This window comes from Stegastes partitus, unplaced genomic scaffold (assembly GCF_000690725.1).
Source record: "Stegastes partitus isolate 25-593 unplaced genomic scaffold, Stegastes_partitus-1.0.2 Scaffold2295, whole genome shotgun sequence".
In the NCBI taxonomy this organism is placed as follows: Eukaryota; Metazoa; Chordata; class Actinopteri; family Pomacentridae; genus Stegastes; species Stegastes partitus.
In genome coordinates, this window is record NW_007580026.1 from 32,021 (window position 1) to 49,473 (window position 17,453).

Sequence of the window (17,453 nt, forward strand, 5' to 3'; positions counted from 1 at the left end):
ACGGAGACGTCTAGTTCTTGGGTTACAGCAGATCCCACTTTCACACTCCTGCCTTTGAATTAACTGATCCCACAGTAAGCCCCACCTCTTTCTCCTCAGTGCTTCCTAGTCAGATTGACAGCGCAGATTAGCATTAAATACATTCTGGTTTGAGCGGTTGATATTCAAGCCAGCGCGGGGGAATTTTGTCGCTGGGGACGGCGAGCTGACAAAATGTAATATCACATCCTCCTAAACTCTATCTGTTCATGTCAGTCTGCTCACAGCGCAGCAGAGAGGTGTCTAAACCTGGGCTTTTCTGTAATAATGCTAAAATATTTCGTGGGAGATGAAAAGAAAAAAAAAAAAGTTCAAGCCATGTGACTGCACACCAGACTTGTATTTGGCCAGATGCCTTCAGTCAGTCATGCAGCAACACAAACAGATGTGATGACTTCTCTTACTCCGCATGTCTCTTTGCGAGTTCACTGTCAGTTCAGTTCGGTGTGGGTTACATCCTCGAATGGATGTGAAGTCACCCAAAGAAATCAGATATGAGCAGCTGAGAATGAGGGTTGGGTCAAGTGAATCACACATTTTTTGTTTTTTTTGTTGTTGCCCTACCTCTCTCCTTTTCTTTGTTATATGCCATGTGCTGCATCGCTCCACCCAATTTCCATCAGTGCTGACTTCAAACACAGGAAGCTTCACCCGTTTAGAACAACCTTCTCAGATGTACAAAGCACACTGAGATCAGACTTTTTCAAGCTGTTCCATTTACCGACGTCACAACAGAAAAACTCCAGTTTCTATGCAAGACTTGTGCACACGCCTTAATTTCCCCTCCCCCACCATTTCTAAAATACCCATCAACAATATAGGTATTGACTCAGCACTCAAACACACACATGAACACACACATAGCAGCTCGACCCCCCCACCCCCCCCTCCACTGTGCAGCAGTGCTATTCTGTTGCCTAGTAACCAGGTAGAGTTTCTAGTAAGAGCCTCGTTGCCGAGAGAATCCCACTGTCCTAGACTTCTCCCTCTTCCTCCCCTCGCCCACTCCCTCTCTCCCTCTCTCTCACACACACACTCAAATTGCAACACACATTTGACGCTGCTTTTCATTAAACTCGGCACTTTAAATTCACCCCGCACTTTTCTTCGCCATCAACCTTCAATCACCGCTCTGCCGTAAAAACTAGGTTGCCGTAACTCTCGGTCTTCACACTACACTTGCCTGCACACCTATGTGTACACACACACACACACACACACACATATATATATACCCAGGCCCATTTTGTAGACAAAGCAGAGACACATGCTGCGGAGTGCAGAGAGGAAGAGAACCAGAAAGAGGAGGCTGCAGTTTTCAGGTCTCTGAGGAGATGCAGTTGAGTATCAGGCTATTTCCATTACACACCACTGCTGTAAAAGCATATCTGACGCAGACAAAAAAAAAAAAAAAAAAAAAAGATGTGCAAGCATGTAGCTAAACATTCGGCTGCCAAAACTATAGAATGCGTCATAAATAAACGACTGCGTGTAAGAGACAGAAAAATGCAAATGGTAACCTTTGCGATGACGTCCTCCCACTCAGCGCATTCCTTCAAAACTCTTATTTGATATTCTCTTTATTTGCTTTGAAAGTGTTTTTCGCGAGACGGGAAGAGGAGAGAAAAGAAGCGGTTCTTTGTTAGCTTTAAAGAAGCAAAGTTACACACACTTGCTGAAACATTGCAGTGATATGATCTCCATCTCTCTTTCTCGCTCACACACACTGTGCTGTGCTGTGCTGTCCGCATTGCCATGACAACCTAGTGCAAGATGCTGATGGGTTTCCCAGATCTTTTATTTATTCATCCATCTCCGCATTACTCTTTCATACATATATATACACAGATGTGCGTCCTCACACGTGTGTGCACCCATGCGTGCGCCTCCTTAACTCAGCCGAGCCCTCATTTTACAAGCTCAGAGGTCGGTATCATGGAAGAAATGTATAGCTTTAAATGTCCTGCAAAAAAAAAAGACAGTGTGTCTCTGTTTATGCAAAACACTGGAAGCACTTTTTGTTCAGAACACTGTTGTCTGAAATTAAAAGCTACCCATAAAAAGTGGGGCATTAGGGTCACATGGTGTTTCTGTGTCTCTTTTGTCTTTTTTTTTTCTCCTCTCGTCATTGCAGCCATCTTTCAGACAGTAATGTGATCAGAAGCATGGCGAGGCCTGCTGTGTTATTCATGTGGAGATTGACTGTGGGGAAATGGCTCGCGCACGCACACACATACACAGCAACAAAATAAAGCTCATTAAGAACAGCAGTGCAGCTACTAAACAGCAAACAAGGCAATATGACCTAAAAACATAACTGAATACTAAGCACCCAGCTGAAGATGGAAACGGAGAAGAAGGAGTTTGGGTCGACTGCGATGGTCCGCTCAGGATTCCAACCCCGACACCATGAAGCCTCCCTGGGGAGCTCTGCACTGACCTTGCCCCTCCTCCAGAAAAAGAAATGCATTACCACCTTCTCGGGTCATTTTTTACACCCTTAAGGATCTTACTGTGTGAGTATACGTGCTGGAGATGTACTGCGAGATACAGCGGCCCCTCTGAATCTCTCAGTTTTTCAATTACACCTGCTGATTCTCCATCTCACGACGTCCCGTTTTATAGCTGGGATAAATCCACTTCTGTTGAACTCTGTGCCCCCAGCCCACCTCAACCTTTTGGCCACCAGGACATCACGCACCGACAGACACGCAAACTCATTCCTATAAATCAATACACTCTGGGAGTCGGTTCACGGCGAACGCTGAGACACTGAGGGGAATGATTGTGACAATTCCTTTCAGCAAGTGGTCTCATTATAAAAAAAGAAAAAGAAAAAAACCCATTTGTCTTGCAAGAGTGTGTGTGCATGCAAATGCACCATCCTGCAGCACATTGGAAATAACACGTTTTGCCTTCAACAGTGACATAAAAAATACAAAAAAAAAATCACAAAAATAGAGAAAAAGTGCAAAGAAATAGAAGGAAAGAGGAAGAGAGAAGGAGAGCACGGTTCAGCTGCAGCTTCTTTTTAAAGAGAGAGAGGATGAGGAGGGGGCTGCTTGAGAGAGGAGTTGTGTCTTGAGGTTGAGAACGCCGCTGCATCTTCACTGCAGCAACCATCAACGAGTGGAGGAAGACAATGAAAAGGCACAACGGAGCTGGAGGGAGCCGAGAGCTACGTGCTCGTCACTCGCACTCGTGATTGGCTGAATTCGGCGTCCAATTTTCCGACAAGAGCGCCGCACTACGAGGCGTGCAGAGTGGATTCAATTCAAATGACCAATTTCTGTCCTGTTCGCTTCTCGTCGGGGGTTCCTCCTCTCCTCGCTCTTTAATCATTCCTCTCTCTATCCTGTTTATTCATTTCATCCTCTCCTTCTCGCCTTGTTCTTGCCGTGATTTTTAACTTCCTGTCCTCTGTCTTTGACCTCCCTCATCTGTTTTTCATCTTGGACTTCATTTGCTTCCTCATTCGTCCATTTCTTGACTTTTTTTTTTTTTTCTTGTTTAATATCATCCATCCATCCTCGTCTCTCCTTCTCCTAAATTCTTTCTCTCATTTCTCCCTGTCTTCTTACCCTTCGTGTGAGCTTTGCCTACCTACCACCTGCTGCATTTACTCACTCAAGTGCACTCACAGTAATTTTCCATCATTATTTCGTGTCCAGCTTTGTTTAACAGAAACACATTTTCAGTATGGATTTCCTTGATGACAGTGACAGAGAGGGGTTTCTGGATGTCGGGTTGATCCGTGGAACCACAGAACACACTTCTAGGCCATCGTCAACATGATGCGCAGCCATGGCAACAGCTGCTATAAAAGCCCTCCCACCGTATCAGACGGCCAATCAGTGTGGCACAGGGAACCTGACTGACAGCTCTCTGAGTGAAAAGCCATACCGAGCAGAAAGAAGTGAGATACTCCATGTACCTTCTCCTTTATAACTCACTCACCCGCTTTCAATCCCTTTCAGTCTCCCCCCATGGTTTTTTCACAGCTTTTTGTTTCAAATTTTGACCAATCTTAGTCACTCTACAGGTTTAAATGTTATAAAAGCAGTAAAATAGCATTAAAATGGCCAGCCACCACCTACTGCCCTCAGACTGCCTCAAAGTAATTGGCTCTCTCAGTCTCCTGGTGCAGCTCAGTGCCGACAGGTGAGGACAGGTGTCTTGCAGCTCTGCCTAGGCCAGCTGAGTAACAGTGACAGGGACTGCAACGCATTAGCATAGACAGAAATAGAAAAGAAGAGGGGGGGAGGAATTACCTGTTTGCACTGTTTTCACAGAGCAGACAGAGGTCCAAACACTCGATACACACTCCTGTACAGATTAACCTTTTGACCCTGAACACCAGCAGCCACCAGATTCACTCAGATTGACCTTCAACCTTCAGTGCGACCGACTAATGAGTACGCTCTGATCAGCCGGGTTGATGCTGACAGAGTGCCTTGTAATGCATCTCACACTCTTTTTTTTTTTTTGTTCATTTTTTCCGTTACTGTAAGTCATTCAGGACCGAAGCTGTAAATGAATGTGATGTAATGAAAAACAACAACAACACTGAGTAGAGCTGCTGCAATTAACGGGCATAATCAAAGATGTTCAGACTAAAACATCAACATTTCTAACCGATGCATGCTTTTCTGTATTCAGTTTAATACAACAAATGTTTTTCCTCAGCATCATTTACGGTTTGCATCGTGACATTCGCCATTCATGACTCCAGGAGAATTTCTGTTTCTTCATCCATAAAAAGAATGGAATTACTTTAAATGATGACAGAACAGGACAGTGGCGTGTGCATTGTGTAATGTTTCAGTGACATGCTGCACTACTGCAATGCACGAGCACCTGAACACACCAGCATTATTCGGCACTTCACATCTGTTTGCTTCTCTCCTGCTCCCTGTGCTCACATATACTGTATCCTAATACAGACAGATTAAAAAAAAATTTAAAAGCTGCTTTCATTTACTTATTTTTATGTTTCTGTTGTCAGACAATGGAATGAGGATGAAACAATGACTAAAGACAACATATGAAGCAGAAGTCACTTCCACACTGCGCCTCTAAAATCCTGATTTTAAAACCGACACAGCTCGGCAAACCCGAGTTAGGACAACAGCTGTGATGTGAATTGGGTTATGTTGTCATAGAATTCTTAGCAGCTACCAAAGTCAGAGAATGATTACACAATAAGGAGAAAATGAGTTGCATTGGCTGCTAAAATACTCATCTTTATGATTGTTGCATTTAGTTTACTATACGGACTGGACTTCTTTGCTTTGTTAAGGGATTTAATATAAAAAAAAATGTGGATTTTGTTTGGCGTTGCACCACTGACTTAAATAATGAGCCTTCTTTTGCATTTATTAATTTATAGTTTTCGGTTTAAACCTGGAAAAAAAAAAAACATACTGTGCTACATTTATTAACGCCATACAGTCTGTCAAAATAAAACTGTACAAAAATGATTAATTCATCATCATTTAGATATTTTGACTGATCTAAATCTGAAGCTACCATCTAAAATAATCAATAGATTGATTGATAGAAAAAAGTCATTAGTGGCAGCCCTAATTTTGAGCCAATCGCAGCGCTTCCCTCCACAACGCCGGCGGCATCATCATTTCACGGACACCGGCTAACGTCTGGCCGGCGGCGCAAACGCACCGAAACGGACACACACTCGCTCCTTTCCTGTGAAGTGCTTTATGGAGTCAAACTCTCAGCGCCTGCAGCAGGTGAGGGTCGCCGCACCGACGCGTGGTGTGTGCGTGAATGCACCCAAACGCACTTCTCTTTTAGTCGAGCCAACACATGCGCGCGCACGTCCTCGCGTTTCACACACATGGAAATCAGCGCTATTAGTTCCAGATCATTTTGCGAAGCAGCCTGTAAACAGAGAGCCTGGGGATAAACAAAGATCCTACTGCTCTGGAAGTAATCCCACCGCACACACACCTTAACCCCTCGAGCACACACACACACATACACACACACGGACAAACCGCCACAGAAACACACAAACTGGCCGGCACACGCACACACACAGGCGTAAACATTAATAAATACCCTGAGGGCTGGAAAGCCACATAACATTGAAATGCACATTTGTTGGCTTATTATGGTTGGCTAATGTATTTCTGAACAAATAATGACCTATGTAGGGCTGAGAATCATTTCAAATTCTGTGGTAACAATAACAATATGAAACCTGAATTGCAGCACCAAAATCAATAGCCACCATTATACTGTCGACAATAATTGTACAAATCCTTTTCTTCTCATGTTTCATGTTCATTTAAAACTGATGTCAGACAATTTAAAATGTTTAATGTTAAAATTTGACTGAAAAATGAAAAAAAAGTATTGCATTTTAACAAGCACTCAACACCAGCTATACCTACTTGCCAGTTTTTGATCATCTTGCTTGAATAAATGAATAGATTTCTGTTAAATCCTGTGGTTAAATGCATTAATCTTTTCTTTCTGGACTTATTGAAAGACATTAAGCATGTTCTTTGATTTCTTATTTTTGCTAACAGGTATTTCTATAGAATCTATGTGACACAAGTGTAAGGAGATTTAAAAGATATTTTGCTGCTCTGGAGCCTGACTTTATGCATATCTCTAATAATTAGAGCAGTTTTTTTGAGAACTGTTTTGCAGCAGCATCATGCAGCGCCAGTGCGCCGTAGAAACTTCAGTTCTGCAACTCCAAGTGAGCAGATGTTTGCATGCTTGTTTTCTTGTGTAACATTGATCAGAAACTTGTGGTTGCTTGTTTCATGGGAATTGTGTTTATCTATGTGGTTTATTGGTTTGGATTATTCACACAGCACAGAGCGTTTTTATGCTAAAAGAAAGACAATCTGAATGTTTTGTTGTTTTTACAATCGCAGGGAGGTTCTGCTGTTGCATAGTCTGGTGTGAGCTCAGCTAAAAGTCTGGAAGCGTGGGCATCGTCCACTATACAGCGCAACGCAAAACCGGACCCACTAACATGCACGCAGACATCCACGCAGCACTCAGCCACACACATCGTGAGCGCTGTGCCAGGGTGTGCCAGGACTTCATACGTCAGAGAGGCAGGATCCCTCCATCGCTGCAGTCATGCGCACCTCACGACCCCCAATCTGCTGTTATGATGAGCGCGGGCCAAATGCAATGAGTCACCGAACACACAAACAGGCGCGCATAGATGCACCGCTCAATATAAATACAGACGAGACTGGCAGAGCGGCAGCGATGCACAGAAGCCTCAGGACGCCTGTCTGAGTGGCAGCAGGAGAAGGACAACCTGCTGACATCAAGGCTAACTCCCTTTATCCCTCTCACTGCAGAGATGAAGTCATTTGGAAGACATAAACACACACGCCACAGACAAAACGCAATGAAGTGGTGTCGCTGTGGGACTGAGAGGAAGTGGACAATTCTACTTTCTTGCCCCGAAGTCAGAGCCGATTGAGGGCCCTCGCTACTGCAGCTCGTACAGTAACGGGCCTGCTCAGCAAACGCTCGTGTTTCTTATCTCAAAGTCAAAACCTCGTCCAGGCGACATTCTAATGACATTCTGCATGCTGGAGATGTTTATCTCAAACAGCTTTAAGCCTCTCTGGTTCACAGTCCGTTCCTTCCAAACTTGAAATTACCACAGAAATCACCTCTGCTTGATTTATTTTTAGGAGGAGATTCTGGCCATTTTTTTATTTATTTTTTGCCTGAGTCACTGTGGAGTTCATTTTTCACTGCAATATAAAGTCCTGCACCTCTGTGGAAACAGCACAACCATAGCTAGAAGTAGGGAGAAATCAAAATGTCTACTGTGCAGTATCACACCGTTAGAGTGGCATCAATCATACAAAAGGAAAAAAAAAATGAAATTCCATTTCTTTAATCATTTATTCTACAAAAAATGAGGAAAAACTTGGATTTAAAATGCAAAAGATTTTCCCACAGGTGTCACCAACACTGGGGAAAAAATCGTATGTATAATAGATATTTTACTACTTATATATTTAATGTGTTTCCATAGTTGTCTCCTATTTAATCTGCGCAAACACGGCCTGCAGTTCAATCGAAAACTTTGCGTCACATGACTTTTGATTGCAGCCAAGTGGCATTTTTTGTGTGTTTCTATAGATTCTAGTTAGTGCAAACAGTTTAGTTTTGGGAAATGTTCAAACAAGATAAGTAGGATTAAGTGGTTCTGAATAAATATTACAATTTTGAGCTTAGATTTGGCAATGTTTTCTCACAGAATCACATGTCACACAATGTTTAGTTCACAAACTGTCAGAAAGTTAAAAACATGGCAAAAGAAATACTGATTTTACAGTTTCTAGTTCTGATAATTTATGTAATTTTGGTGGGTTTTTTTTCTTTTTTTTTTTTATATATTTTTTGGGGCTTTTGCCTTTATGTAGAGCAGTGGAGAGAGACAGGAAAGGGGGGAGAAGAGTGAGGGAGAGACCTGCAGCAAAGGGTCGTGAGCGGGATTCGAACTCACAACCGCTGCGTCGGGGACTGTAGCCCCTGTTCATGGGTCGCCCGCTCAACCAGGTGAGCTATACGGGCGCCCATTGGTGGGGTTTTTTTAAACAATAGCATACCCTACAAAACGTCTGTGGGTTTTGGGTTCAAAATGAAACTTAACCAATGCACCTAAAGTTGAATGCATCTTTACAACTTTCTGAAAATCCTTATCTAGCAACAAATGGCATCGAGCTTTCAAACAAACCAACACAACGTTGGCGTTCTGTGCATCTATCGGCCTCATCTGCATCAATTTACGAAGGAGGCAAAGGGGTGCTGTGAACATGTTTCAGAGCACAGAATGACTAATGGAGACAGATAGCATGATGAACCCACTCGTCTGTAATAGATTAACCTTGTCTGGCCTCCTGAATCGGATCTAATCAAAGCGAATCAGGTTGTTATTCTATCACGCAAATCTAATCAGCGCCTCCGAAACGATCGCTCTTGTTGCATAAGTAGTATAAATGATTATGCTCGACTCTATTGACTAACAGACAGAGTTCTTTTTTTGGGGATCTTCTTAAAGGACCACACACTGCTGGTCTCGCACGTTTCATCTCGTCGAACACAAACTGTTTGACATAGCTGCCAAACAGTCACTGGATGTCTAAATATTTCGGTAGACTTAAATAATAAACTAATGATAATTTTCACTGCTAATTAATCTTCCTAATTATCAACCAAAATGGTGATGTCGCTCACAAATATTCTCATTTTATTAAATCCTTTACAACAAACAAAAAACAAACAAAACTGTCTAAAAACTAAAAAAAATCTAATCTGATGAGGAGAAATTAGCTCCCCCCCACCCCCAACGCATACATTAAATGATTCATGTATATTAAAAAATGTTATCAACTAATTATTTGATCATTTGATGATATACAAGTTTGACTATGTGATTATTTAAACTCCAGATACTTAAAATTTGCTTAAATTGAATAATCTGCCAGCATAAACAGCTAGTGCTCTCTCATTTTTGTCCATGTTGTGCATTTGTTGTTCTTATGCTGCTCGGTTTTTTGAGATTTTCCAGCGAAATGCATTGAAGCATTTATAGCACGAGACATAAATGTCAAACCTGAGTGACAAACGATGAGCAAAGATTTCTCTAGCGTCTAAAAACTTTGATAATCAGAAGAGTAGATGATAACGTAGAGCCACAAAATGCAAGAAATTCCTTCCTTGAAAGTATTTTAGAAAAGAAGTGCATGCCTGTGTCATCTATCCATCGTTTTGTGTTTTTTGGCGGATGGGTCAAGAGCTAATCAGGGAGCTGATAAGAAGACACTAAGAAGTTTAGCTCAGTGCTGTGATTGCAGCTCGAACACAGACGTACACTTCAGTGGACGCCCTCAGCTGTTTATGTAAAGGCAAAACAGCAGCAGCCCGCTTGATCAATGATGATGAGCATAATAAACATGATGAACGAGAAGTGCTCTTGTGCTGAAATCCTATTCTGGTAATTGTGGGCAACTGTTGACCCGCTTTTATTGTCAGGGGTGATTAACGACATCCCGATATGGATTAGATATTTGCGGCATGTGTGGACTCTGGAATTTATACAACACAGTTCTATTCATAACAGCTTGATCCCTGGCTTGTCTGACATCTAGAAAACGGGGTTGGATAAAGGTATGTAGACATTTGACTTTCTTCCTCCTCCTCTTCGAACTCACACTTGTGTTCATTCCTTTGTGCGCTTGAGTGGCAGAGCATTTATGCTGCGAATAATATTTACATAGTCTAGCGAGGACCACCAACTCAGTGCTGCTTACAGTGGCTCGTACACACACACACACGCTCGTTCGCCGACACCAATGCATAAATCACAGAGAGTTGACCGGCGAGACGTAACCTGGTTCCAGCACTAAACAAGCAATTATAATGCAATGCCAAGCATGCGATAGCGCGCGTCTCATTCATCAGCCGTGCTGCCTCGGTACAAACAGTCCTCCCTGTCACCACCAACCAACACATCTTACACCATCAGCCAGAAATCAGAGATGTGATCAGCGCGCAGGGAAAAAAAAAAAATGCACATGTGCTGACCATAGGAGCATCTGCTTCATCGCAGCCTGCCTCAGCAGCCCACTGCAGCATAATCCCTGCTCCAGCGCTGTGAGCAAAACGGACTTGATGTGATGCAAAGCCAATATCTGTCAAACAGCAGGCTGCCGAGTCATGTGTGTTTAGGTCTGCGTGTTGATCTGGACTCATTTTTAGACTCTTTCCTCACTGCTTGCTCTAATTTGCCCTCATTTCTGATAAAAATGCTTTGTCTTCTTTAAAGATTTCCATCGCATGTAAAACTTTGGAACAAAAACGTGTGAAAATAAGTTCAATAATTATTTGTCTAAACTATCAAAAAAACAAATGCATCCCCTGTTCTTGTATTTAAAGAGCACAAGAAGAAAAACCTGGCTAAAAGTCCTCCCAGTGCGGATTGTCTGTTTAAAAATACACATTCGTACAATTTCCAAACTGCCAATTCATTCCCCATTAAGTTATTTTCCAAACACATTGGTAGAATATTTCAACATCACCGTTACCCACTGCCATGTTCCACATTTTCAAGACTGGATTCTTTAGCACCTCTACAGATGTGACACTGTGACGCTAATCCCCCAGAGGAGGAAAAAAAAAAAAACTCAGCACGAGTGTGGTGTTAGCGACAAAACTGAAACCTTGAAGCTGGTAGAGATGCTTTAAGCTGCTCAGGGACACTTGGTGGAGCAGATGATGGTTGACGTGCCACTTTGTATCCGAGAGCCTGAGAAGGTCTCCGTCACTACCGGGCTTTTCCTCAAGGACGAAGACACACCAGTGTCCTCATCATCCCACTTCAGGATCTAAATGGAGGTGCAATTTTTACACAGGAGTTCATGTGAGACAAAAAGTTTCTCTTTATGTAATTCAAATAAGGCCCGAATTTCCAAATATTTGGCAGAACCGTAGCGTTATAAACCATAAAATAGGCCATTCAACATCCTGCATTTGCCTGACCAATACATCCAACATGATACCAGTGCCTATGTCGGTTGATATAAAAAGAAACGGCAGGAGGGAAGAGTTTGAGGTAGTTTAGAAGCACTATTACATCATTTGTCCACTAGCGGGCACTGATACGTTTTTAACTATAAGTTGAGAAGCTCAGTGTGCATCTTGGTCACAATTCTTATCCAAGACAGTCGCAAGGTATCAATAGGATGCATCTTTGCTAACATTGGGGACGAAAAGTCTGGACAGAAACCTCCGCTGCACCAGTTTTGACCTTTTCTGGATCAACCTGCCTCTATCCAAGTAAATACTAAATCATAGAAACATCCCTTTAATAGCGAAAGTTAAATGAGGGGTTCAGTGCCAAAGCGGGCCAAATCTCAAAAAATTCAAAGATGAGTTTTATGTTTCTTTGATAAGTGTTGATGGTTTACTAGTTGGTGGCAAAGTGGTCCAACCAAACTGGGCCAAGCCACAAGAAATGTTGATCGTTATATCGTAGGTGCACGTGTTTGCGATTCAAGATGGCGGACAGCGTGACCTGAAGCCCCGTGACAACCCAACTCATAGGTGCGGAAAGGTAAAATAAAGACTTAATTAACCAACACCAAGCATCTATTTCTACCCCGTGGCCCTTAGAAGTATCTCTAGTTCCTTATGATGTAAACTCTTCAGTGCTGTTTAGCGAGACAAATCTTGAATCTTTTTTTTTTTCTCAAAAAGTAGAAAATGTGGTATGACCCGCTTTGGCACTCAGCAAAAGGAAAGACAAAATTAAAACTTAAATAAGTCATCACAAAGTAGCTGTTTCTATCTGGACAGTGTTGGAGCATCTTTGGATGCATATAATGACTCCTCCATAGACCAGGACTGTTTGTTAGCAACACAAAATTTTGACCCCATTTTTCTCTAAAACTCGTAAATGTGGTTTGACCCACTTTGGCAGTAACCCCGTCAAATGTATGTCATTTCAAACACATCACTGGCCACTGAGCAAGACATGACAGAGCATGCCGCTCACACCTTTTGTACCAGAGGTGCATCAAATCCTCCCTCATAAAAAAGGCAGTTTACCAAAGCCAGGTAACATCAGACCCACCTCTCCCCGTGAGGAAGACTTGGGTGACGCAAACTGACCTATTCAACCGGATCATCATCATCATCATCGTAGCTTCGACCCGCGTCACAGCACCAGCCTGAATGGGGTATGAATCATCAACTCCACTTTCTGGGGTGATAAGCTCTCACTACGAAGCCAAGGTAAATAAGTCTTTTCATGCAGCTTTGAACTGCGGTGCATGATTTATTTTTACCTTTTGACTTTACTGAATAGCACAAACACTGGAAAAACTGAAGCCATCAGGTTGCCACTGTATCTGGCTGTTTATCTACCCGTCTGCAGCATCTGTTTCTTCTCCAACTACAAACAACTTGTCAATTCACCTCCAAAAGCTCCACTTCCACCTTCCAAGCTGCCACAGGACTGTAAAAACACACACACACACACACACACACACACACACACACACACACATTGGGAGTGAAAACATCATGCGCTGCTGTTACAAAATCATCTGAGGATGCAGCCAGAGTCTGGTGCTACCATATCTACCCACAGTACCTGGAAGGTTTTCGGAGAAGGAACACGTTTACATCCTAGAAATGTGCTTGTATATTTATACTCTCCCCTTCAAATGATATTCTGGGGACACAGAAAGTCCTTAAGGAAATGTGACTCAGGTTCTTGATTTTGTTTCGACACCACCCACTACTTCACCACATCAGGATTTGAAAAAATATATATACATATTGCAGTGGTTCATCTTGAAGTTCTTTTCATAGCGCTTGGATTTGGATGCACATTATGTTCTTCTGTGTCTACGCTCCAGTGTGTTAAAACATCCCACAGATGAAAATTATCCAGGCAGGATGTTCGGCTGAGGGGTAATAATAGACGGTAAAGCAGACATGAGCACCTAAAAAGACATTTTACTTAGACTAGTTGGACCCCAAGTTAAATTATAGTGATAGACTTTTTAGTACAAAATGGCTGCCAGAAAATGTCAGCAGAGGAAAGCTGTTACCTCAAAGATAGTATTTATCTTGTGCAGCGACGGCTGATTAATGATGTCCAGCTTGAAACACACAGGGCAGATTTGTGTTTGAAATCCATCCAAAAACAACTCAAAGTGAATGCAACCCATCACTTTAAAACTGCACTTGTACAAACCTGAAAGCCAAATATGAACAAATGGAAATGCAGAAATGATGCCAAGCACAACTCCAGATGACTTATAGGGAGACTCCAAATCATCAGTGGAACAATGTTATCAATGGTGACCAGAAAAGAGCACAATGTCCTGCAGAAAACCCTTTGGAAACCACAAGAGTTGATGTTTTACTTTACGCTTAAATCACATGAATGATGATGACGCCTCCATACAAGTGTATGCAGTAAATGTGTTTAGAAATCTGCATGAATGTCGACACTTTCGATTCCAAAAACACAAATAAAACTGTAAAATTCTCTCAAATAAAGCAAACTGGATGCTAAGTGGTTCCTCAACCACAGCGCAACACGATTTGTGCTGGATGACCAACTCACATGACATGACAATATTATTCTTTTAGCCAAGCACAAACCAATATACAAAGGCTTCAAATGTAAACCATCAGCAAGGGTCAAAAACTCAGAAAAAGCAACATCTACAAAAGATGAGTAACAAATTAAAGGAAAAACCAACATAGAAGGGCTTCCTAAGGTGTTGGGCCACCACGTGCCACCAGAACAGCTTCAGAACACCTTTACATTGGTTCTCCAAATCGGTAGAACTCTACTGGGGGGGATGGAGCACCATTCTTCGAAAAGATATTCTGGCATTTGGTGTTTTTATGTTGGTGGTGGATGGCATCATCAAGTAAATTGGTCCAAACTTTCCCGTAAGTGTCGAACTGGGTTGAGCCCTGATGACTTCGAAGGCCACCGCATATGATTTTACTCCCATTCAGTGAGTCCTTGTGCCTTGTGGATCGAACCATTATCATCCTGGAAAACACCACTCCCATCAGAATACAAATGTTCTGAACAACTTTGCATTGATTTGCAGTGAGCTTTCCTCTAAGAGAGCAAGAGGATCCTAACCATGCCAACAAATACCCCCCATAGCAGCTCAGAGCCACCGGATCCTCTACCTCCAAGGGTCTATCGTTCAGGTTTTTCCTTTAATTTGTCACCCATCTGTACTCCCCAAGATAAGCTCAAGACAACTCCACCAAGAGTGCAGCTATGCACTTCATTACGAATCCTGTAAACCCAAACAATGGACAACGGACTGGACAAATGACCTGTCAGGTTCCAGCAGCGAGCAGTCTGCCACTGGTGCTTGTTTAGTCATGCAGTAACAAGCAGGTTGCTAAATTTACATGGGAGGTGCACAGCTTTCAAAGCCATTAACACCTAAACAGCACCGTGTTTAGATGTGTATTCTGAGCTTAAAAGCGAATCATACACTTTTGAAATCAAGCGATTTATGTAAGCGTGCCGATACTCACGCACAGACTCAAGACTGAGGACGCAGTCGGCCTTACCAGCTGCCGGGTCTCCAGCATGTGAAAGGATATGGGTTGCAGACTATGCGAAGACACCAGTTGCGAGGCCTCGTTGTTTGCTTTAAGCAGAAGAAGGCCACGGGGGCCAGGGCCGGGTACGGCTGCTGCTCCTCCTCCTCGGAGACGCAGTCTGGATCGCGGATAGGAGCCGTGATGCGAACTCCCAGCGTCGGTCCGACTTCCACCTCCAGCTCCGGTTCCTCATCTTCATGAGGCTGAACTTCAGGACTCCATTCATCTCCCGCTTCTCCTCGACCGCCGCTGCTTCTCCTCCTCCTGCGCCTCCTCCCCCTTCTCCTCCTCTCCACCTTCTCCTCCTCTTCCTCCTCCTCTTCTTCCGGGCTTCCTCCTGGGTCAGTGTCACGACCCGGGCCGTCATTCCTGTAGGGCGTCGGTATGGCAAGCCTCACCTCCTCCTGCACCTCCTCCTCCTGCTCCTGGCACTCGGCGTACTGAAAGCGCGCTCTCCCCTCGCCATCAGTCATGATAGAGCATCAGGCAGAGCCACTCTGAGGGGGAGGTCAGAGGGAGAGAGGTTAGCGGTCGGGTGGGTGGGGGGTGACCAGCGGTGCAAGGATGCAGGCGGAGGAAAGATCATTTGCAAAAGATGCAGAGAGAAGATGGTGAAAGAGAGGGATCAACTTAGCAAAGGGCAACTGGAGGCAAATCACACAATGAGCCAAACAAACAGTCGGGCCGTTTGCTCCTCCAGTCCCTCAGCAGCACAAGCGCTTGCTTCCGATCAATAGAGAACACAGATTTTCAATATTCGTTTACTAACCTGGCAATGCTTCAGGCTTTTCGTGAGCTTTTTTTTGTTTTATTATCTTTTGCCAGCTCAAACATTTCTTCTGTCTTTCAATCTACTTAAACTGAAAAAGAACATGTCAGAACACTGCATAAATGTGACATATATGATAATATTAACACAGTAAACCTACTGTTCATCACAGTTTCTGCTCTTTCAGTGACACCAAATAGTTAGAAATGCAACACATCCAGTGCAATGAGGATAAAAATGTAAAAAAGCTTCCACAGAATAATAATGTGATATTATGGAAATAGTAGGTTTTTTTCCCCCCCACTCTGTCTCCCTCTCTCTTCCTGTTGCTATGTGATTGAACAGATGGACTGCTCTGTCTCTGGTCTAGTGAAGGTTTTTTAGCCCACACCACGCAATGGTGGGCAGGGAATGCGCCAAAAAAAAAAAAAAAAAGGAGGAAAAAAAAGAAGCAAAAAACGCCACTCTAATCCCGATTATTATAATAAGTAGAATAACGCAGAGAACAAAACATTAGTCATCATAATCCAGCTAACAGACTTTTCTCTTTTAAAGGGGTTTTTAATGGGCTTTGTTGTCCGTCGTTTGCGTAAAGAAAAAAAAAGCGCATGTGACGCTCCAGGCAGTTGTATGCTCTCCTCAGGGGATTTTATCACAAAGAGGGGGAAATATTAGACATACTTTCATGGGGATGGCAGTTGGAAAGTACTTAGATGCGAATTTTAAACGGTGTGAAAGGAAAGCAAAGCTCGCCTGGTGGAATGGAGCGCCCATCACCTGTGCGTTTAAGAAAAAAAAGTGGACTGGATTTGATGTGTGTGAAACCATTACATGCAAATAGAAAACTTTCATTTTTTTGTCTTTTCAAAATACCTTATCGAGACGGAATCGGAAGTTCCCATAAGCATGATCCGTGACTTTCCGTCTTTCCAGCGCACCCAGCCTTTCTCAGCAAGCCGGAGCTTCCCTTTCTTTCTTTCCTTCCTCTCTTCTCTCTCCTCAGACGCACGCGAAACAAAACAAACAAACAAACAAAAAAAATGAAATAAATCTCCTTCTTGCTTTGTTAAAGGTAATCCGAGAGTCGTCAGAAATCTCTGGAAGTAATCAAAGAAGTCACTCGAAGTGGTCTCGATCTGCGCGCTCGGTTAAAGGGCAACATCTATCCACATCCGTGCGTCTGTCCGTCCGTCCGTCCATCCTCGCCGAGGTGCTGCTGGTTACGCAGCGTGGAGCAGGAGATGCGCGAAGGAGGGTCGGACTGCGTGGGGTGTTTTTTTTTTTTTTTTTTTCCTTCTTCCCTTGCGGTGCTGTGCTGAAGCTCCGTGGACGATCCGACACTGGAGAGGAAAAGGAAAAAAAAAAAAGAAAGAAAAAACTTGGCCCAGGACCCGGGAGCCCTGACACGTGACGTGATGACCGGCTATGGAGACGTAGCGCGCACCGGGAGACACACACATGCGCGCAAAAATAAATA

The 17,453-nt window shown here is 43.3% G+C and overlaps 1 protein-coding gene across 1 annotated transcript; it reads right to left on the reverse strand.

Annotated features, from left to right (window-relative positions):
• Positions 1 to 15,170: 15,170 nt before the first annotated feature.
• On the reverse strand, positions 15,171 to 17,238 carry LOC103374589 (neurofilament medium polypeptide-like). Its single transcript, XM_008304702.1, has 2 exons — positions 16,850 to 17,238; positions 15,171 to 15,704 (listed from the first exon to the last, which is right to left on the reverse strand). Exon 2 carries the CDS (start codon positions 15,678 to 15,680, stop codon positions 15,171 to 15,173), a length of 510 nt encoding a protein of 169 aa, XP_008302924.1. The 5' UTR covers positions 15,681 to 15,704; positions 16,850 to 17,238.
• Between the last annotated feature and the right edge of the window lie 215 nt (positions 17,239 to 17,453).

What these genes read in the sequence shown, in the direction of transcription:
- LOC103374589 (XM_008304702.1), bottom strand. Translation starts at nt 15,680, where the DNA reads ATGACTGATGGCGAGGGGAGAGCGCGCTTTCAGTACGCCGAGTGCCAG.